Here is a 21,938-nt window from a genome sequence, read left to right as displayed (position 1 = left end):
ACTTAAACAACTTGGTTCTTGATGACACCATGCAGTATTAACTGCAGTGTAAAACTTGTTAAAGTGATCAGGTGTTGCTCTTTTAATGCTGGAAATGATAAATAAATATTAAATATTTGTGGTTATACATGGTGGTGGTGTGACTGGGTATAAATCGTAGCAGAAACACAGGTGGAGAGATGTGGAATATATGTTTGGCTTCACCTAAACGAGACGTAATGAGCAGCAGGGCCGGGGTCAACTCACTTTGATGCGTGAATTGAAAGTGAATGTAATTAACATAATAATGAGAAGACTTCATCCACAGCGGTTTCTGTATATGAGAAAAGAAAGATTCCCACTTCTCCTCGTGACTCGGGCCGCGGCGCTGCCAAGCAAACCTCACTGTTTGTTCTCTGTGAATAAACATGAAGCGCTGAGGGTTTGGTACTCTGTAATTTGGCTACTTTTATTCGAGCAGGGTCATTTTCAAGAGAAATTACAAATTAAGAATTCAATAATACTTTTACAAAGACATTTCAGGAAAGATTCTTCTTCAGTCATGATATCATACATAGTATTTAACAGTCCCTCTTCATTTTTTTTAGCTTAAAAAAAGAAACAAAGATGAAGAAAGTGGAATTTTTTCAGTCGAAAATACAGTGTTTTCACAATTGTATAAAAGTTCCCAAATTTGGAATTTTCCAGTAACTGGAAAATAAAGGAAATAAAATAAAATAAGATTAAACTTCGCATTTCACAATGTTTCAAAACACAATAAATGCTCTCTTTACGTAAAATTTGCCCCTATGATCGACACCATGTTCCTTTTTACTAAAATATATCTATATATTGAAGAACTATAGTACTGTACACAACAGTATGAAATAAATAAAATTAGGAAATATAAAATGGGCCACATAAATAATGTTTTTTTTTTTTTTTTTAAAACCTACAAATAAAACGAATGCAATTTGTTGTTTTCAGAAAAAAAAAATGTTTGGTGTAATACTGACAAAGTTAAAAAGAAAAAAAATAAAGAAACTGAGAAAACATTGCACAACATAATGTAAACTAAGGAACTGCTGCCTATAAGTCTTAATACTGACACGGATGCTTCAAAGAACAACGGTGAACCATTTCATAATACTGAAGCTGGTGAACAAAAGTAACCTTCCTTTTACACAATACGAGGGTGGCACTTGCAGAAAACACACAGGTTAAAAGGTTTGCATATAAGGCTTCTTTTTTCTTATCAAAAAACACCTTACAAAGGCTTTGTCCTTCATTTTTTTCCCCCATACCATCTGTCCATAAACTGTATTTTCCCTTAAAACGAAGGTCTCTTTGAAACGTCATCCTTCATACAGTCTTTTTTGTTTAAATTCCTTCATTTGATTCAAGAAGAGGCCTAAAATAGTGTGGCTGGAGATGTTTGTGGCCGGGCAACATGGCAAAACTAAAGACAACACCGTAGGTAGGTAGGTAGGTAGGTAGGTGATAACAAAGGTAATATCGAAGGACTGTAGTGCAGACACTACTGCTCTTTTTCCAACACTGTATAAATATATACATAGGCAATACTTTTTATTATTTTTGTTCATGATTATAGAAGCGGAGTGCAATTTGTACAAGTCACTAGTTGTGCTATAAATACTATGGAACACAGGGGGTTTATTTGAGGAGGTTAGCACCACACATATTTTTAGGCCTTAGTACTGTACATTTTTTGAAATGTATTCATTTATTCATTGTTCGGTTTGCATAATGCAGCTTATTTCACAAACCCATGCCTCCCTTCCCTCGACGCCTCCTCCAGATTGATTTTTGAGTCCATGTCTTGTTCGGCAGACATCTTCACCCCCCCCTCCCCTCCCCTCCACCCGAGGAGTCTGTCAAAGAAAGCTTCCCGGAAGCTTCAGGCACGTGCACGTACGGCTTAAAACACGGTGTTTTAAACCGAGCAGGTAAGAATACTGAACCGAAAGAGAGAAACTTAAAACTCTTAAGATGGGAAGCTTTTGAAACGCCGCCGCCGTTGTCATCGCCGATTACATGCCATCCTCCATCGTGTCCTCGTGATCCGATTTGGTTTCCGTTTTGCCGTCCAGCGAGCTATCGTCCATCGAGTGCTCTCCGTTCTCCTCCTCGTCCCTCAACGTGTCCGGGTCCGTGTCCATGCTCTTGCTCTCCTCCTCCTCCTCCTCAAACTCGTCGTCCCTCCGTCCGATCTTCGCGTACGTTCCGTCCACTTCCTTCCGTCCCTCTCTGATCCCTCCGTTCACGGCGTCGTGCCTCAGGATGGCCTCGCGCTCCGCCAGCTCCGGGTAACCCTGAGGAGTCATGCCCTGCAAGTACGCCCGGCTCATGAGCAGCTCCGTGGGCTCCAGGTGGCCCTTCTCGCGGGCCTCCCGCTCGGCCGCCTCCCGCTCCTCGGCCTCCCTCTTGCAGTAGGAGTAGCGGTGGTTCATGTGCTGCGAGTAGGAGCCCGAGTGGGAGAACCTCTTCCCGCACTTGTCGCACTGGTAAGGCTTCTCCCCCGAGTGCAGTCTGGAGTGCTCGATGAGATGGTGTTTGTGTTTGAAGGCTTTCTTGCAGATCTGGCACTGGTGTGGCCTCTTGCCTGCGGAGACACAAAACACAGAGTGGGGACGTGAGTGGCCTGCCTCGCTCCGTCCTGCTGCTACAACAAATCACACAAGTCAGAGGAAAGCAAAAAACGTTGAGGAAAAACTCTGATGAATTGGATGGCATGGAGTAAAATGACATCACGGAGCATTAAATCCAACTTTGACTTACGACTTAGGGCTATTTGTTTATTCAAATTGCGAGCGCGATGAGAAAGTGCGCTCGCATTCATGGGCCTACATTATGGAAATTCCCTCCCGTGGTTAAAGCATGGAGAAACTCAACCACAACTACTTATTTTAGGCCTGCGTGCCACGCTGATGAATGCAACATAAATAAACTACTGCAAAGCAAACAAACAGAAGGCGCGACAAAGGAGTAAACAAATCCGAGATGTGCTGCTGGTGGGGGGAGGAGAGGGGGGAGGCTCCGAGGGGTTGCCCTGCTTATCTCCAAACACAATTCAAGTTCATGGTGACGCCTGGCCCTCCATTAGGTTTTGGGCTGGGGCTCCTCCGTCTACCAAATGTGACGGGACGCTTCGGATGCCAAGGCAGAAATGAGAAACCCAAGCTGGCCACAAGGGCAGGGTGAGATAGTTTTATGACACGGGGCCATAAACTGTCTGGCTAAATAAATGTCCTCCGGCTTGTAATGTGGCCACACGGCTGCTGCTGCTGCTGCTGCACTCCAAAACTTAAACGAGCTTCTTCACTCAGGGTTGCTTTCAAAGTTACCTGCGTTTGTGCCTAAAAAAAACTCCCACTCCTAACTTTCCAAACATCTCACTCTGGCTCCTTCTTCCTCACTCACTGCTGTTCAGCACGTGTGGAAATATGGCTGCCTGCCTCGCACAAATCACATGACTCCCCTCTGACACTGGAGCCCACCAGCCAACAGGCTTTCAAACTGCACTTCTGTCCAACATCTGGCCGGTTCAACTGCACTTCAGAGCCTCGTAATATTGTTAAAAACAACACACAGCGACGCGAACATGAAAGCGTCGCGCTCGGAGATGCAGGGGCGTTGTGCAGATAACGCACCCCCTTTTTTTTTTAAAGAGTTCAGCGCACTGTTCTGACGGTGCACCCTCCCTCCCTTTTATGTCCGACCAGATAACATGAAGGCTGCATAAAGCACCGAGCGCTCTGCTACAGATAGCGGATAAAATAAATGATGCAACCTAGTGAAAGAGGATCTCTGTATAATAACTATAATGAAAGACTTGTTATCAGCGCTCTGAAGCTTCTGAGCACTACTCCGCTGATGTGATCTATCGCCAATAATGGGGCCGATAAAGGCATTAGGGGCCTTTTGCCGGCTTTATATATCTAGGTGAATTGATGTGTGTCTTTTAAGATAGCAAAATGGTTAATACAGCAGGATATGATTGGAAAATAAAGAGTACAATGACTTGAAAAGATAGCTCCCTGTGCTTGCCTACCTGCATTAATTACACATTACACGTTTAAGGAACAATCTCACATGGATATTTTAGAGAAGAACACACAAAGCTTCAAACACGTCACAAAGTCAAACTTTCTCGTCTGAGATCTACTCAATCGTTGGCATCCTGTCAATGAAGAAGCAAGTTAGGTGTCGGTTTACATATACAACTTAAGGGTCAAACAGAGAGGGAAAGAAGGAGAAAAAGGGGGGGTAACATAAAATATATATATTCATACTGAGAGGATTCGGAAACACAAACATTTAAAACATAAAAAAAGCAATGGGGTTTAAAATAAGGGTCTAGAACAGTATATACCTGTGTGTTCATATTTGTGTCTTAGAAGGGAACTGCTCTTCTGGAATGTTTTGTCGCACAAGTCACACGCGTACATACCACTTTCGGTCTTCTTAATCTTCTTCCGCGACAGACAGGAGTCGGGGTCTGTCATGTCGTCCAGCCCTGACATGTAATCTGGTGTACCGTCGAGCAGGTCCCCCTTGACAATCAGAGAGAAAATAAAAAAGAGAAAACAAGAAATTATAATGAATTGGGTGCGTGACAAAGGGCTGCAGTGCATTTATTAAATGTTTAATTCACTTACTTTAGCTTTAGTGTTAGCTTGAGCTAGCTTGATGTTGAAACATATGTTACATTTTTAGTACATTTCTTAGTTTACTAACTCTAAAATTGACTTCTATATACAGTAAGGTCATTTATAGACAATCTCAAAAGAAGAAAAGCTGGAATTAGCTACAAAATTAGTTACGTTAGCTTTAGTTTAAGCTTGAGCTAGCCTGAGTGTTAGCATATGTTAAATTTCTTTACAATTTTAGTACATTTCTTACTCCAGGAAGCTAAATAATCTCTAAAAATAACTTCAAAATACAGTAAGGTCATTAATAGACAATTTCAAAAGAAGAAAAGCTGGGGTTAGCGACAAAATGTAGTCACGTTAGCTTTAGTTTTAGCTTAATCTAGCATGTGTGTAGTCATATGTTAATTTTCTTTACAATTTTAGCACATTTATTAGTTTACTAACTCTAGAAAGCTCAATAATATCTAAAAATGACAATTAGATACAGTAAGGTCCTTTTGTAAATAAGTTCAACAGGAAGAAAAGCTGCGGTTAGCAACAAAATGTAGTTACTTTAGCTTTATCTTGAGCTAGCTTGAGTGTGTACATGTTAAATTTCTTTACAATTTTTGTACATTTCTTGGTTTATTAACTCCAGGAAGCTACATAACCTCTAAAAATGACTTCTATATACAGTAAGGTCGTTTGTAAACAAGTTCAACAAAAAGAATAGCTGCAATTTGCGACAAAATTTAGTTATGTTAGCTTAACTTTTTGGCTTGAGCTAGCTTGAGTGTAAGTATATGTTAAATTTCCTTATAATGTTAACACATTTATTAGTTTATTAACTCTAGAAAGCTCAATAATCTCTAAAAATGACCATTATAAACAGTAAGGTTCTTTTGTAAATAAGTTCAACAGGAAGAAAAGCTGCGGTTAGCGACAAAATGTAGTTACTTTAGCTTTAGTTTTAGCTTGAGCTAGCTTCAGTGTAAGCACATGTTAAAGTTCTTTCCAATTTCCGTACATTTCTCAGTTAATTAAGTCAAGGAAGCTACATAATCTCTAAAAATGACTTCCATATACAGTAAAGTTGTAAATAACTTCAACAAAAAGAAAAGCTGCAATTTAGTTACGTTAGCTTAACTTTTTGGCTTGAGCTAGCTTGAGTGTAAGTATATGTTAAATTTCTTTACAATTTCTGTCATTTTCTTAGTTTATTAACTCTAGAAAGCCCAATATTCTTTAAGTGTTCTGTAAACAGTAAGTTTAACAAGAAGAAAAGCTGCAATTAGCGACAAAATTTAGTTATTTTCGATTTAGCTTTAGCTTAAACTAGCTTGCGTAGAAGCATATCTTAAATTCTTTTGCAATTTAAGTACAAATCTTAGTTATTAACTCTAGAAAGCTATATCAACTCTCAATATAACTTCTACATACAGTAATGTGGTTTGTAAACAAGTACAACAAGAAGAAAAGCTGTAGTTTGCACCAAAATTTAGCTACTTTAGCTTTGGCTCAAGCTAGCTTTGATGTAGGAGTGTATAGCACATTTCTTATTTCATTAACTCCAGAAAGCTTTGTAATTTCTCAACATGACTTCTATACACAATAATGTCAACTGTAGACAAGTTCAACAAGAAAAAAAGTTGCTATTAGCGTCAACATTTACTCACTTAAGCAACACTCTAGCATGATGTAGAAGCTACATTAAATTACTTAACATTTTTAGTACATTTTTTTTAGTATATGAACTCTAGAAAACTATCTAATCTCTTAATATGACATTATAGGGATGTTCAACAAAAAGAAAAGCTGCTTAGCAACAAAATTTACCCACTTTAGCTTTGGTGTTAGCTTAATCTAGCTTGCAGTAGAAAGTACATTACGTTTTTCAGTCATTTCTTGGATTATTAACTATAGAAAGCTTTATCTTTTGATATAACTTCTATACACAGTAAGATAATTTGTAGACAAGGTCAGCAGAAGATATCTGTGGTCATTTGCTTGATGCTAATCATTAGCAACACAAAACCACACACAAAAAGCAGTTTAAAAGTGGCGGGAATCAAAATTTTCAATCTCACTTCAGTTATTTTTATTGCAGCAAAATATATGTAGTGGACTGAAAAAGGAATTTATTTCATGATTGTAGTGGGTGACCAAAAGCTTAATATTGATAGTTTATACAATTAAAAAATACATACTTATACTGACACAGAAAAATGTCACGATTCGATTCTGTATCAGTTTAATACTTTAAATTATTTAAAAAACGACAAAGTATTTTATGAATGTACGTCATTATATGCAATTATATGGCGCATAAGTGTGCAAATGTTGTTTTAATCTCAATAAAAGCCGCTTAATGTTTAAAGAAATCACCTCCTGTGTTCTTGGATAAAGCAGTAAACTGAAGCGTTCCTCCCAAACAATCACACTATGCTTCATGTTCTCATGCATTTTTAATTACCAGCACATACCAGCGTTGATTTCTTATAAAACTTTCAGCTCCGCCGTAATATCGCCCATCTATAACTGACATGCTCCCCATTATGAAACTCCGCCGTAATGGTGTATTCAGTGTGGTCTCATTTTGTACAGGAGTGTTAATTCTGCAGATTCCCTTTAAAAATTCTCTTTTATGATGAAGATTAGTCTCAAACATGAACAATATTACAACATTAGAGGCGGCAGAGTGAGCCATTCTTGAAATTGCAAACTCATATAATGATTAAAATCAGAAGGTGCACCTTAATGGCCAATATTGAGCCAGCAAAGCTTCCTTCAATGAGCATGTGTGTGTGTGTGTGTGTGATAATGTGAGGACAGCTCTGCACTGTGTTTTAAGAAGGGACCACTATCACTCTGCAATCAATTTGAACTAAACGCCCGTAGCTGTATTTTTAAAATCTAATTTAATAACTTAGAATAGGAAACATTATTAATACTTTTTTTCATCAAAATGGTTCCCTCTATGTTAAACAGCCTTCAGCATTCAGTGGTAATGAACATGGAGACTGTGCATTATTAATCCACATGTAGGAGCTCATTTTGGCTGTGGCTCTCTTTAAAATGCAGCAAAGTTGCGACGGGAAATTTCGGAGAAGTGCACAGCTCCGGGGCTCACCTTTGTCATTTTTACAAAGGCCTTTCACCCATATTTAATAACAAAATATCTGAGTTCAGGCCAGCGCTGGAGGAGGACTGGAGTCAGGAGCATTAATGTATTCCACACACAGCAGAGGGGAGAATTTACAGTGGAGAGTGGTAACAATTACGGCTTTATTGAGATGAGATTTTAGGGCCAATATCGTTCCTGTTATTTATTTGAACCTGATGCTGTTTGATGTTTTGCGCCAATGTGTTCTTTTATGCGTAAATCGGAGCTTTTTGAATTAAAACGTGCAGATATTCAGGGTTGAGATTGAAATCTAGGCAAGACAGCTGCAAAAAATACATACTGGATTCCAACTAATGATTACTAATCAGTAGAAAGCATTGTGAAATAACTGTTTGTCAGAAAGTACCTCGATTTATAAACCAGAAAGTCGAATATTTGTCTTCTTTGCCAGATAAGGTCTAAAATGACTGATCAATCACCAAAAAGGTTCATTAACTCTAAACTCGAAACTCTAAAATGCCCCGTCTTCTCCATGACACCACTAACTACACTTCACTTCTCCCCACCCCGGGGGTCGTGCCACAGCTGTTTATCTCCATCTCCTCTGCCAGCTCACTCCACCTCAGGTGAGTGTTTAACTCTCCTGACTCTGAAGTCGGTTTTAATTAGTACAGAAATGAGTTCAGATCATTTTAGGGAGTCTGAGTGAGCCTGGGGCTTTTGCAAAAACCACAGGTGGCTTATTTACCTGGAAACCTGGTTTCCGCTGGTACTTTCTCCTCTGCTGCATCTCGGCAAAGGTAGCTGCCCCTGCTGCGTAAGTGTAGGCCATGTGTGGTAGGAAGCCCATTTGATCCATGCCCGGGTAGGGCCTAAGACCCGGTATGCTGGCCTGCATCGGGGGCATGAATGTGGCAGGTGGGAAAGCGCTCTGAGGTGGAAGTGACGTGTACAGGGGTTTGGCAGCGAACGGGTTAATGCCGAAGATGGGGCTAGTGCTTTTTTCAAGGTTTCCGTTGTTGGTAGAGCCTGAGAATTCCTTCTTGAGATAGGCCAAGTTCAAAGGCTCTTCGAAGTGCTCTCGAGGAGAGGGGATGCTGTTATGGTCAATGGTAATGCTGTTGACTTTCGGTCTGCTTTTGACAGTCAGTGCATGCTTGGGTTCCTTCATTAGTCTCGGCAGAGAGAGGTCCAGCGGCTCAGCCTGCAGGTCTTCTGAAGTCAAGCTGTTTGGAGTGTAGGAGCTGCTGTGAGAGTTTTTGGAAGATGTGGAGGACAGATTTAGCGGGGAGGGGGTGTTGCTGCGGGAGTGGTCCAACTTTTCACCTGTGGGTTTGGCGCTGTTGCCGTACTGGTGGTTTTTCAAATGTCTGAGCGGGTTGTCACAGTTGTTTACGTTGTTATGGAGCTCTGCTATGGAGGGGGACGTGATGGGGTCAGTAGGTTTCATTAGAGACACAGGTGACCTAGCTGCCATAGAGTCTTTTGGTGGAGTGTGGTGGTTATTTGTTCCGACAACCATATCCATGTTGTTCCTGTGCTCTAGTGGTGGGGTTCTGTTGGTGCCGTACTGGTACATCTTCCGCTGCTCGAACCACTCCTTGACGAATTCCTGAGGAAGGCCGACCGCTATGGAAATCTTGAGCAGCTCCTCCGAGTTGGGCTCCATGTTCATGGCAAAATATGCCTTCAGCACAGACATGTGGTCCCTGTAAGGGTTAAGGGGCCCAGTGAGTCCCTTCTCAGACAACATGGAGGAGGATAAGTGGGTGTTCTTCTCCATGAATATCCCTGGTTTGTTGGGCATCAAATTCTCACTGGGCTGCAGCACGGCTTTGATCTCCTCGTTCATTTTACACAGGTAGCGTTCATGCTGATGCAAAGGTATTGGCCCGGTGAAGGTTTCTTTGCAATATTGGCAAGCATAAGGTGTAAACATGTTATTTTCCTGCACCTTCTCCTCGACACCTCCTTCAAGCATGTGGTTGGATTTCTCTCGTTTGATATTGCTAATCTGTCTCTTTGAGTCTGTTGTCAAGCTCTGGAGGCAGGCTTTGGCTTCGTTCACTTTTTCTAACGTGTAGTCGATTATGCTTTTGGTGGCGCCGTTGTGATTGACAAGTGGAAGACCGACCTGACTCCCCGTCGAAGTCAGCACCTGTTTCTGCTCTTCCACCTGGGACCCCAGCTCCTTCATGTAGGCCTTGAGCTTGGAGAGCTCCTCGGGCTTGCAGTCCATTTTCTGCCTGCACACAGTGTTGTCCACGATCTGGAGAACCTTCTGCACCTCACTCAGGTTGTTCGCCAGCGGGCCCGGGTAGCACAGGAGCTGCGACTCGAGCCCGGCCATCCCGAGGTGCTGCAAGGGGCTCTGGGCCGTCGAGTTGTGGTGGACCCCCAGCGGGCTGTTCCCTCCCATGCCTCCGTTCATGAACGGCCCGGGAGCGCCGAATCCGTGAGACGCCATCATCAGCTTGTAGTCGTTGAAGTCCAGCGGCTCCGTCTTGATGCTCAAGTGGTTGTTGTGTTCGGGGAGGCAGAGCGGCTTGCCGTTCTCCAGCTTCTGCCGCAGCTGGGTGATGGCGGAGTTGGTGGGCGAGGAGGAAGCGGAGGTCGGGGAGGAGCCTGTCTTCATGTTGCTGCGCATCCTGCCGTTGACAGCGATCAGGCCGATGCACTTTTTGCTGCTGATGTGGGAGCTGTAGGAGCCCGAGTGGGAGAAACGCTTCTTGCAGTTGGGGCACTCGTACGGTTTTTCACCTGAAACAAACAAACAAAAATGATTGTAAAATGGCTGACATGAATAATATCATCAAAGTAGTAGCTTGTTTCGTGCCGTTTATCTATTGGGAACAGTGCCTACATTGATATTTTTGTTTATTGTGACCTCATTTCTTGGAGTATCTTCATGTGCTTCGTATCCCTAAACTCCATACAAGCTGAGCTAAAAGGTTATGGAAGTCAATAAACTATAAGAATTGATTAAAGTACTGAAATTGTTTGTGATTGTAATTTGAAGGAATTTGAAAGAAACGAAAATCTGACATGTTTTTTTCATCAGATTTTCGAAAATAAACACACAAAAATTATGGATCCTAAAGATTTTAAAATGTAGAAACATAAACAAAATATGTCTTAACACTCCAGAAGTTATTTGAAGTATGTACATTAATTAGTTTTTCCAGATATGCTCATTTTTATGAGCAAAGTGCAAAGGCATTGAGGTACATTCATTGTTCATTCCTCTGGTGCATGTGCACGTTCTTGCGTGGCTTTGCACCACATGTCATTACAAGCATGCAGCATGATGACGTGGAAGACAGGAGCCTTAGCTTTCTGCTGCAAAAAGAATAACTGCTCTAGCTGTTATGATTTTTATTTTAGAGGAATATAAAACAGGATTATGCGAACAACGTTCTCCCGCAGCTATTGTGGGAAAATTCTTGCAAGAATGCCGGCGTAACTATGGCCAAATATTACGTTTACACCACACCTAGGGTGAGTTAACATGAAGTAATGACATGATGAAGAAGAAGAAGAAGAAGAAGAAGAAGAAGAAGAAGACAGAGGCCTTAGCCTTCTGCTGCAAAAAGAATAATTGCTCTAGCTGTTATGATTTTTATTTTAGATCATTATAAAACAGGATTATGCGAACAACGTTCTCCCGCAGTTATTGCGGGGAAAATCCCGTGAAAATGCCCGCATAAGTATGGCCAAATACTACATTTGCACCACACGTAGGGTAAGGTAACGTGAGGTAATGACATGATGAAGAAGGCAGAGGCCTTTGCTTTCAGCTGCAAAAAGAATGAATGCTCTATGTGTTATGGTTCCTTTTTTAGATTGATTTAAACAGGATCATGCAAAGAACGATCTCCCACCCAGAGGGTTTAAGGTTTTGCAAAATATTACAAATATTACTTGCAATTCAAAGTGTTTTACATAGGTAAAGGAATATATTAATACATAAATGAATCAGATAAATTAATATAAAAGGAAAGTTGCAGTGCAGTATCAAATTGCCAGAAATTTACTGAAAATACAATAAAAGTTTGGTGGAGAAAATAAAGCAATCAGAAAAAGCCTTCAGAGCCAACTCGGCCTCTTCGATGGGCATTGTTCCTGACAAATAAGCTAATAACTGTAATGAATTTTGCTGATATGCTTCACACACATACGCATTTCTAAGCAAATATTGTACTTGGCACCGGCGCTGATTCTTAACACAGCAGAGTTCAGTGTCCATCAACAGCAGGGAGGGTCCAAAATAAACCAAAAGGAATTTCTGCACATTCATGGCGTTCTTAAATCATGCTTATGAATATTCAAAAAGGCAGGGCGGCATTCCTCCCGCGACTCACCGCTATGAATCCGGAGGTGTTCCTTCAGATGGTGCTTGTATTTGAAGGCCTTGCCACACTCGGTGCATTTGAACTTGCGGTTGCCGGCCGCTTGGTTGAGCAGTTGGTGCTGCGGGAGGGAGGAAGAGAAAAAGAGAGGGATGCGCGTTGAGAAGAAAATGCACAAACATCGTGGGGGTGAGAGTTCAGTAAATAATCACAATCGGTCGGCATGACAACAAGCAACAAGCCAAAGCGGCTCCTGTCGCCAGCGGAGCATCTTGGCTTTCTACTCCCACCTCCGTCGAGCGACTACAGGCAGCGGCGGCGGTGATAACAGAGAGAATCACATACCTTTTAATTTCCTGGCTCCTCAGCCAAAGGAGGCATGCCTTTAGAATTTGGCAGCCCAGAAAATAGAATCAATGAAAGAGTCTTTTTAGAGCGTTTCCCCTTCATTAGAAGCGCCGATCTGATCTACTTTTCATTAATTTGGGCCTAATCAGTCTGAAAGGTATTCAGAATCATCTGTGGGCTCTTTCACCCTGCATACCTGTATTCACACCATCTGAATTACACTTTGTACTCCTTTCAAATGTCTTACAGTAATTAGCTCTTTTTCTAAAAACCTTGAACGTGTCTTTAATAATCGTAGGATACAGAACACAGCGTATAGGCCCGGCCTTGATTCGCTGTTCAAAGGTAAACATCAGTTGCAATCCATCAAATTTGCAATTCAAACACCGGCCTGTTCTCTGAAAAGAAAAGAAGTCAAAATATAATACCCGGCGACGGCAACAACGCTGCATGTGTAAACCTGGCTCGTCACTCTCGCAACAATTAATTCCAAGAGGACGTTAAACGGTTAGTAAATAAAAAAAACAAAACAGGACACATATTCTGTGAGCTCGCTAGGGGGAAGAACACTCCCTCCTCCCAGTTCAGCCTTGACAAATGCTGGGGTGTGTGCTGACTCTACCCACATTCCTGGGGAGACAGATGGTGGCGCGCAGGACACTGGGAGGACTGGGAGGAATTGTTCAAACAGCCCCAACCTTCAAAGATCAAGCAGGGAGAGTCGGGGGCCCCGCCAAGCGCCGGAGAGGGACCCCACCGCTCGTATGTTGCTGAGTTGCATAAACAAACAGCAACAGCTGCTTCGCTGCCTCCGCCCCCACCTCCACCACCACCATCGCCGCCGCCATCCCCTTACTTCCCCCCTGAGGACCCCTGCCCGGTAAAGTTTAGTCTCGCCACCACTGCTAATAAGACACAATTGCTCTGCGCTCTTAATTGTGAATGGCACCGGCAGAATGCTCCATCTCTCCTTCATGGCTCGTGTCGGTGTGAACGCCGCCGCCGCCGCCGCTGCTGCTGCTGCTACTCCTGCTTGTGGGCGGGGGCCTGACTGGATGTTTGCATATGTATAACCTCTAATTAGTCATATTTCAGCTAATTGGTTAAGAGGAGGAGGAGTATTAAGGCTTGTAAACATACGAGACAGAACAGCAGAGCACATGTTTACCTATCAGGACATTATTCTTTATGTTAATCTGACTGCTCCTCCTGAGTTTGCCGCTAATTGCCAAATGTACATTTTCACATGAATACATGCGTCTCATGAACACGCCGAAGAGGAAGTGGTGTTACCTTTTTTTAGGTCTTGAATGCACACATCAAACAGAGCGCCACCTACAGAGCAGCACCAAGACTCGAGTCTCATCTGGAGGATTACCACTTAAACAATCCAGCTAATTTACAAATCAAGATAACCGGCTTTGTGGAAGGACCTGCGGCGCCTGAATAGGAGCCCTCTGCCATTGACTCGACTCTGGAGGGGAGCAGCAACAGCATTGTAATATGAGGATTGGGACAGCGGCTCACTCGGCCGGCCCATCTGCTCACGTTTACACCCAGCTGGTAGATCAGGTGAAAGTGCTGGCTGCTGACATCTGATCAAATCAGCCACAGTCTGAGCCTGTCATTCTCGCTTCAGAGAGCACAACACAACACCCACGACCTGGGACTGAACACCGCAGAGCGCCGTGATATCATCTGTGATTCTACTGGACGTCACAGGGCTGTTTCTGGTGGAGGAAGTTGAATTTTGCCCCTTTTTTTGCTCTGCAGGCTTCAAAAATTAGCATGTAGCGTGCAACAATACTTTATAAATGCTACATTTCAGTGTGTATGTGCAGTAAATCACAAACTCAGACCTGTTTCATTTCAAATATTAACTCACGCTCTTAAATCCGTCGCATTTTTTAACCAAATACCGACTCCATCTACTTTTAAATTTACTGCTCCAATTTTAGTTCACTGAGAAGTTATAATTATCCCCCAACGTGCAAAAAAACTGTTTTTTCTCTGTCGCCACAATCTATCTTGCCCCACATCTTCAACTTAAAGCTGACAAGCGAGTTAAACGCCCGTGACCGCGGGATGCGTTTTCACCTCGCAGGACTTTAAGGTGATTCATGCTAACTGCCAGCAGATTCACATTATATTTCAGACGTATAGGATATAAATCGCTCGAGAAAATTCAAGTATACACAGATGTTTATGCAGTGCATGAAATTAGAAGTAGGGGGAGGGGTCGGTTTGATGGAGTGCTACGACTGCGGGCTGCACCAGAAGAACATTAAAAGCCAGGAGTGAAGTGAAGTTAAGGAGCTGATAAAAATTTCCAAATTGGAAATTCACACAATCATTCGATCGTGAACACGAGACTGGAAAATTATATCAGGGAGGGCCATCAAAAAACCATTTAGGGCCTCAATTAAAGTTATTACCATTAAAGGATCTGCATCTTCAAAATGCCATGAAAAATTAATAATGATTGCCAATCAGAAAAAATGATCTCTCTTCTCCGAGGGATCAGAGCACATTAGAAGTCAAATGAAACAGGGGACGAAGGAGGAGGAGGAGGTGGAGAAAGAGAAGTGAAGGATGAAGAAAAAATTAAAATCCCCCTAACCTGATCCCTCGCAGGCTTGTGTGTGGCCATATGCCGCTCAAGCTGAGTGCGGTAAGCAAACGTGTAGTTGCACAGGGGGCAGGCGAAGTTCTCCTCGTTCTTCTCATGGCGGTACTTGATGTGCTCCTTCAGCGATGTCAAACGCTTGTAGCCCCGGTCGCAGTAGGGGCAGGTCAACAGTTGGGCGAAGGCATCTGGCGTTCCAGGTGGCAGGTCTGCACGGGAGACAGCGGGAGGAGGAGGAGGGGGAGGGGGAGGAAGGGGAAGGGGAAGGGGAAGGGAAAGCGGGCCAAAAGGTCAGCGAATCAATGGCAGCTAACGGGCGGGCTGCCCAGAGTGGTATGGGAGTTATCTCTGCAATCTGCTCCACATGAGAGCCACAGTGTCAGGCTGGCATCCGCTGCACTACGACCTCCTCCCGGCTCCTCACAGACACACACTCTCACATACGTCTCACTTTCCTTGACACACACATGTACGTACACAAACACAAGTGGACAAACCCGCTGACACACACCTAATTTCTTGAAACACTTTTTAATGCCATTCCCACTCACACGTTCGTCATGTCTGCAGCATGAATCATGAGCCCATTCTGGGGAGCTTCAGAGGTGCGCTATCTGATTTCAAGCCCCTGCCCAGCTGTTGCTTAAGACTGTAGGTAAACACCAAGGCATCCGGTGAATCTGTGGGACCAACAGCTGCCTGGTTGTGTCAGCGGGAAGAGCTGCTGCTCTGTCCAGACTCCTTTCCTTTCTTTTTTTTTTTAACCTTTGCTGGTGCGAGGGGGGGGTGAGCTGAGCAAGCATGTTCTGCTACTGCAACAGTCGAGCTACAAGAGGAGGCCGCAAGTGTCTAAGACTCGTTTTAAAATCAATCAACACTGGTGTCAATGTGCTGCCAAACATTTTCAGTAGCTTAAATAATTTTCAAACGCTATAAAGCAGCTGTCGTCAATGTTTTTCACACCAGGGACCCTTTAGCCCACATATATTCCTTGTTTTGCTTGTATGTAGCTGTTAGCAGCCGTTGTAGCATTGCTAGCTGTGTTAGCCTCACCCCCTAGCTGCACTTTCACTGGTGGTTTCTAGGGTAAACGGTGCGACTCTAGCTTGAGAAGTTAGAAAACAATTCGTCGTGGCCCACAAGAATGTCCATAAACTTGGAATAATAACACCGCTAAATGGCTAATATGTGAGAAAAAAAGGTGCGGCACAGACGTTTAGCGTTAGCTAGCTCACATGATTGCGCAAGGATTCACTGGTAGCAGTTGGCCTATCATTAATGTTGCGTACTGTAAATTAAATGGGTTTTATGAATGGGCTAATTTATCTTTGCTAACAATACACTGGATTTACATTTAAATAAAAATGAAGAAACTTAATATAAATCTTTTTAAAGCAAGATTTTGTGACTAATTCATAAGTTTTGCTGCTACAGGAAAGCCTAGCATGAGTAGCTAATGCTAGCAAATGTTAGCTAACGTCTGTATACTTGGAATAAAAATACAGCTAATTAGCCAAATGTGAGAAAAAAAAGGTGTTGTGGAGACTTTAAGCGTTAGCTAGCTCACATGATAGCGCAAGGATTCACTGGTAGCAGTTGGTCTATCATTAATGTTGCGTACTGTAAATTAAATGGGTTTTATGAATGGGCTAATTTATCTTTGCTAATAATACGTTGGATTTACATTTAAATAAAAATGAAGTTAATATAAATGTTTTAAAAGCAAGATGTGGTAACTAATTCGTAAGTTTTGCTGCTACAGGAAAGCCTAGCATGAGCAGCTAATGCTAGCAAATGTTAGCTAACGTATGTATACTTGGAATAATAATACCACTAATTAGACAGTATGTGAGAAAAAAAAAGGTGCTGCGCAGACGTTTAGCGTTAGCTAGCTCACATGATAGCACAAGGATTCACTGGTAGCAGTTAGCCTATCATTAATGTTGCGTACTGTAAATTAAATGGGTTTTATGAACGGGCTAATTTATCTTTGCTAACAATACACTGGATTTACATTTAAATAAGAATGAAAAAACTTAAATTAAAACTTTTTAAAGCAAGTTTTTCAGTTTTGCTGCTACAGCAAAGTCTAGCATGAGTAGCTAATGCTAGCAAATGTTAGCTAACTTTAAATCAAGACGTAACCTCTAAAATCGAAGCTAACATGGAAGCACCAACATCTGCAGTTTCTCTAATGGCCACTAGAGGCTGGCTCCAGAAGTGACTCAAGCCCCATAGACCCCCATGTTTAAAGGCTCAACTTTACGGCAGGAACAAACATGTTTACAGCCTGGCACAAAACCAGTTCTGGTCGTTATAGCTAATTTAAATGTTTGTGACAATTGTGCAGAGGGTGAACTCACAGGTTTACATTTTATTGAGGCTTAAAGTTACGCAAAATTAAGGTTGTGGGCATTTTGAGTGACAGACTATCAGATCCACCCCTTGCTCCTTCACAGCTCCACCCTTTTGTCCAAATTTGGTCACTTCTGTCTCCAGTAATCCAAGATGGCGACAGCCAAAATGCCAAATTCAAGGCTTCAAAATGTGAGTCCACAAACAGTCTATGCTTTAGATACATACTGCTCTTTCTTTTTCCTCCCTGACTTATCTTTAATGTCTCTGAAATGTTGGAGGATTCGTACCGTTCTCCTCTGGACCGGTGGCCTCCGGCGTACCCAGGCGGGACAGCTCCTCCGGGGCCTCTGGGTAGATGATAGCAGTGTCGCCCCTCTGCAGGTACTCGGCGATGCTCACCACGTGACTGTCGCTGTCGTCCAGCTTCCGCTTGGTGAAGAAGTCCTCGAACTCTGAAGTGCAATCAACGCTCTTGACTGGAAAAGGGGAGGAAGGGGGAGAGAGAAAAGGAAGAGTCAGTGAAGGAGGAGGCCGATGCAGAGAGAGAGAAAGAGAGGGGGAGGAATAAATTGGATTCATTTCTTCCCCTGAGAAATGTCTTACAGGAGGATATTGGGAACATCTTGGTGGAAATGCGATGAGGACAGCCACCCTAAAACATTACAGCCGTGCTTTGGGGAGAATACATCTAAATTACTGGGTTTGCTTGTCACGCCATGCCGGCTAAAATAAGAATTGTAACTTAATCCGGCCAAAAGTCGGAGATAAACGCGCTACCATGAGCTGCGGAGGAGCAACGTGTAAAAAAACTTCACTGACCCAATTTACTCGTGACATAAAATCAGATTCTGAGTTTGGGACTGTAAAATAAAAACGGGAAACACACTCACACACGTATTATGCATACATACACAAGCCTGGCTTAATCAGCACCAGAGCCACGTTTCTTTGTATCGACTTTCACATATAAGGTCAATCAAGAGACTGTGGCTTTTGTTGATTCTGTGTTGAACAGATTACCGGGGCCAAACCACAAACCAGCGCAGAAAAAAAAAAAAAAAAAAAAAAAGAGACATGCTTTGCCATAGCTGAGCAGAATGTATCTTAAGCCAGCCAAAGTGCTGAGGCCACACAATGCGTTTTCTCAAATTATTTCCCAGTCCCTTCTCTTCAGGGAAACTCTTAAGCTGCAGTGTGGAGATAGCTGCCTCCAAAAACAAACCGGAGCTAAAAGAAATCAGCAGCCTTCATTAGTCAAGGGGATGGCCGACTTTCAAAACACACACACACACATTCACACACACACTGTTTACAACCTGAAGAAATTCTGCAGGCTGTTTGGCGATGTCGAACCAAAACGCGAGTGACGTCTCATCAGACTTCATCCCCTGTTAATTAGGCTTTTAGACCGCGAGCCAAGGTGAGGTTTAAAGAGCGATTTGTTCGCCCGTGATGACTTTGCGGTCCAATTTGCGAAAGGTCAAGGTAGTGGATATTTGGTTGTCAAAAATGGCACCGAAATGTCATCAGTGCCAATGGATCACTTTTGATAACTGTGATCGCACAATATACGGCGTTCTCATTAGGTGATTCTTCGTGGCGTCTGAGGAGCGCTAAGATAATTGTGAGAGACTGAATGTTGTGATAATGGTGTTTTAAAGATGGACTGATGAAGCTTGGTGCAATCAGTTTCTGGATCCTGAACCTAAAAACCTTCAGGGTGATGAGATGTTTACTTTAAGTTTCCAAAGGTGTACGATTCGTTTCAACATGGAGGGGCTACATACTGAATGAAGGGGTTTGGGAGTGCTCTGAGCCTCAAACACTTACTTTCCTGCTCTGATTTGTGCCTTTTCTGCAACACTTTATGATAGAAATGTTGCATAATTTGTCAAAATAAAAGCCCTGGGCTGCTTTCATATTTTTATTGTTGGAGTACACACACAAAAAATGAGGGTTTTGGGAGTTTACGCAAGAACATTTTTGCGTATTAAGCACTTACATTTCTGCATCCTGGTGATTTTTATTAACCAATTTGTGTCTTTCTGCATCAGTTTACGGTAGGAATGTTGCATAATTTGTCAAAATAAAAGTTACTTGCGACTTTCATTTTTTATTGGGGGGGGGGGGATGTCTTCTGCAAGAAAATTTTTGAGTATCAGACACTTCATTTCCTGCATTCTGTTGATTTTTATGCACTAATCTGTGCCTTTTCTGCATCATTTTGTGGTAGAAATGTCATAAATTTTGTCAAAATAAAAGTCTAATGCTACTTTACTGTTTTTATTGGAGGGGCACATATTTAAAGGAGGGTGGGTGTCCGCTGCAAGAAAATTTTTTATGCATCAAACACTTAATTTCCTGCATTTCATTGATTTTTATGAACCAATTTGTGCCTTTTCTACATAATTTTATGGTAGAAATAAAACACATTTTGTCAAAATAAAACCTAAAACCATATTAAAATGTGGGTTAGGGGTCCTCTGCAAGACAATTTTTGAGTGATAAACAACTTCCTGCATTCTGATTTTTATACGCTGGCTTGTGCCTTTTTTTGCGTAATTTGTTTGGTATAAACGTTATCAGTTTTGTCAAAATAAAACTCCTGTGCTACTTTAATGTTTTTATTGAGGGGACGCATATTTAAAGGGGGGTGGGTGTCCTCCACAAGAAAATTTTGAGTATCAAACACTTAGTTTCCTACATTACGGTAAATTTCTGTGCAGCAATTTCTGCCACTTTACCATCATTTTATGGTCAAAATCTCGTAAACTTTATCAAAGTAAAAGTCCTCTGCTACTTCCATGTGTTTATTGGGGAGGTGGGACACATATTAAAAGAGGGGAGAGGTTGGGGGTCCTCCACAAGAAAATTCTTGAGCTTCAAACACTTAATTTCCTACATTACGGTAAATTTTCATGCACCAGTTTCTGCCTTTTTTTTACCATAATTTTATGGTAGAAATGTCGTAAATTTTGTCAAAATAAAAGTTCTCTACTACTTTATGTCTCTTTTCAATAGACATATATTAAAAGGAGGTTTGGGGGTTGTCCACAAGAAAATTCTGAGCATCAAACATTTAATTTCCTACATTCCGGTAAATTTCTATGCACCAGTTTCTGCCTTTTCACCGTAATTTTATGGTTGAAATGTCGTAAATTTTGTCAAAATAAAAGTCTTATGCTACTTTCATGTGTTTATTGGGGAGGTGGGACACATATTAAAAGAGGGGAGAGGTTGGGGGTCCTCCACAAGAAAATTCTTGAGTTTCAAACACTTAATTTCCTACATTCCGGTAAATTTCTATGCACCAATTTCTGCCCTTTCACCGTAATTTTGTGGTAGAAATGTCATAAATTTTGTCAAAATAAAAGTCCTCCTCTACTTTAATGTTTCAATTAGGGGAACCCATATTAAAAGGAAGGGATTAGGAGTCCTCTGCAAGAAGATTTTTGAGCATCAAACACTTAATTTCCTACATTATGGTGATTTTTATGCCCCGATTTTTGCCCTTTCTGCATCATTTTATGGTAGAAATGTCATAAACTTTGTCAAAATAAAAGTCCTCTGCTATTTTCATGTAAATACTGAAGGGAACTTGCCCCCTGCATCCCCCCCGAAAATTACACCTATGTATGTTTCAGTCTCTGCACCCTACCAGGCGTCTCCATCATTTAGCCGAATTAAATGAACACTTATTCTTCTTGTTGGCTTTCTGTCTTTCTGGATGAAAACTCCAAATGTAAGATGTTTCTTTAAGGAGAAACAACCAACTTTTGCTCCAGTGCAGGAGGAAATCACCTGGATCAAAGTGTGCTTTGGCACCGGGACGTGATCAAACTGCTCATGTCTCTAAACGAAATCACATGTGATCTAGTGGCGGGGAGCTTCCACAGCGGTGCCACAGTATTGTTTCCAAAAAACTCCTTTAAGCAGTCAAAATGGAAAACATTTGCCGTGCTTGAATCTTCAGAACAGCGAGGGAGGGAGAGAAGTGTAAGGAGAAGAAGAAGAAAACACCACGAGGAGCAGAAAGTAATAGTAATTAAAGCTGAAGGGAGGGTTTTGAGGCAGGGCTGCGTGGCGTTCTGTGGGGTGAGTCTGGTTTACCATAACAGCGTCCAGGGCCAATTGTCAGGGTGGCCAGGATGATATCATGGAAGGGAGGGGTGTGTGGCTGCAAATCAGCTTTGGTGGCTTAATGAAAAATGGCGGGTAGGGTTCGGTTCCACCAGGAGTGGGGAACGGGACGCTGAGGCTCGCTTAGAACAGCAAAGGTTGTTTGTGTTTGGACTTGTGCCTCAGAAAATGATTGATTCTTTAATAAGCATGAATTTGGATGCAACATATTTAAATATTTATTACGCTGTTGGACTGCCAGGCTGCTTTGAAGGTAGGGAAACACCATGTTTTTAAGGTTTCTGGCATTCTGTGTCAGAAACGTCCAGCATGACTCAACAGAACTTATAAATACACACAACACATGTTTAACTTTCCTCTCT

The 21,938-nt window shown here is 42.2% G+C and overlaps 1 protein-coding gene across 4 annotated transcripts in view; it reads right to left on the bottom strand.

Moving 5' to 3' along the window:
• Positions 1-422: 422 nt before the first annotated feature.
• zeb2b (zinc finger E-box binding homeobox 2b) overlaps positions 423-21,938 on the bottom strand; it is a 99,491-nt gene continuing 77,975 nt past the window's right edge. For 2 of the 4 annotated variants that reach the window (XM_050063000.1, XM_050063001.1), the window contains exons 5-10: positions 17,724-17,912; positions 15,073-15,287; positions 12,117-12,225; positions 8,504-10,515; positions 4,373-4,553; positions 423-2,602 (exon numbers count right to left, since the gene is read on the bottom strand). In XM_050063000.1, the coding sequence (XP_049918957.1) occupies positions 2,031-2,602; positions 4,373-4,553; positions 8,504-10,515; positions 12,117-12,225; positions 15,073-15,287; positions 17,724-17,912 (3,278 nt within the window). In that variant the 3' untranslated portion in view covers positions 423-2,030. The remainder of the gene's footprint in view (positions 2,603-4,372; positions 4,554-8,503; positions 10,516-12,116; positions 12,226-15,072; positions 15,288-17,723; positions 17,913-21,938) is intronic. The other 2 variants (XM_050063002.1, XM_050063004.1) reach the window with 1 other exon arrangement.

This window comes from Epinephelus moara, chromosome 15, assembly GCF_006386435.1.
Source record: "Epinephelus moara isolate mb chromosome 15, YSFRI_EMoa_1.0, whole genome shotgun sequence".
NCBI classification, from domain to species: Eukaryota; Metazoa; Chordata; class Actinopteri; order Perciformes; family Serranidae; genus Epinephelus; species Epinephelus moara.
The sequence above is the reverse complement of the archived record's forward strand: the minus strand, read 5'-3'. Positions and strand labels throughout refer to the sequence as shown.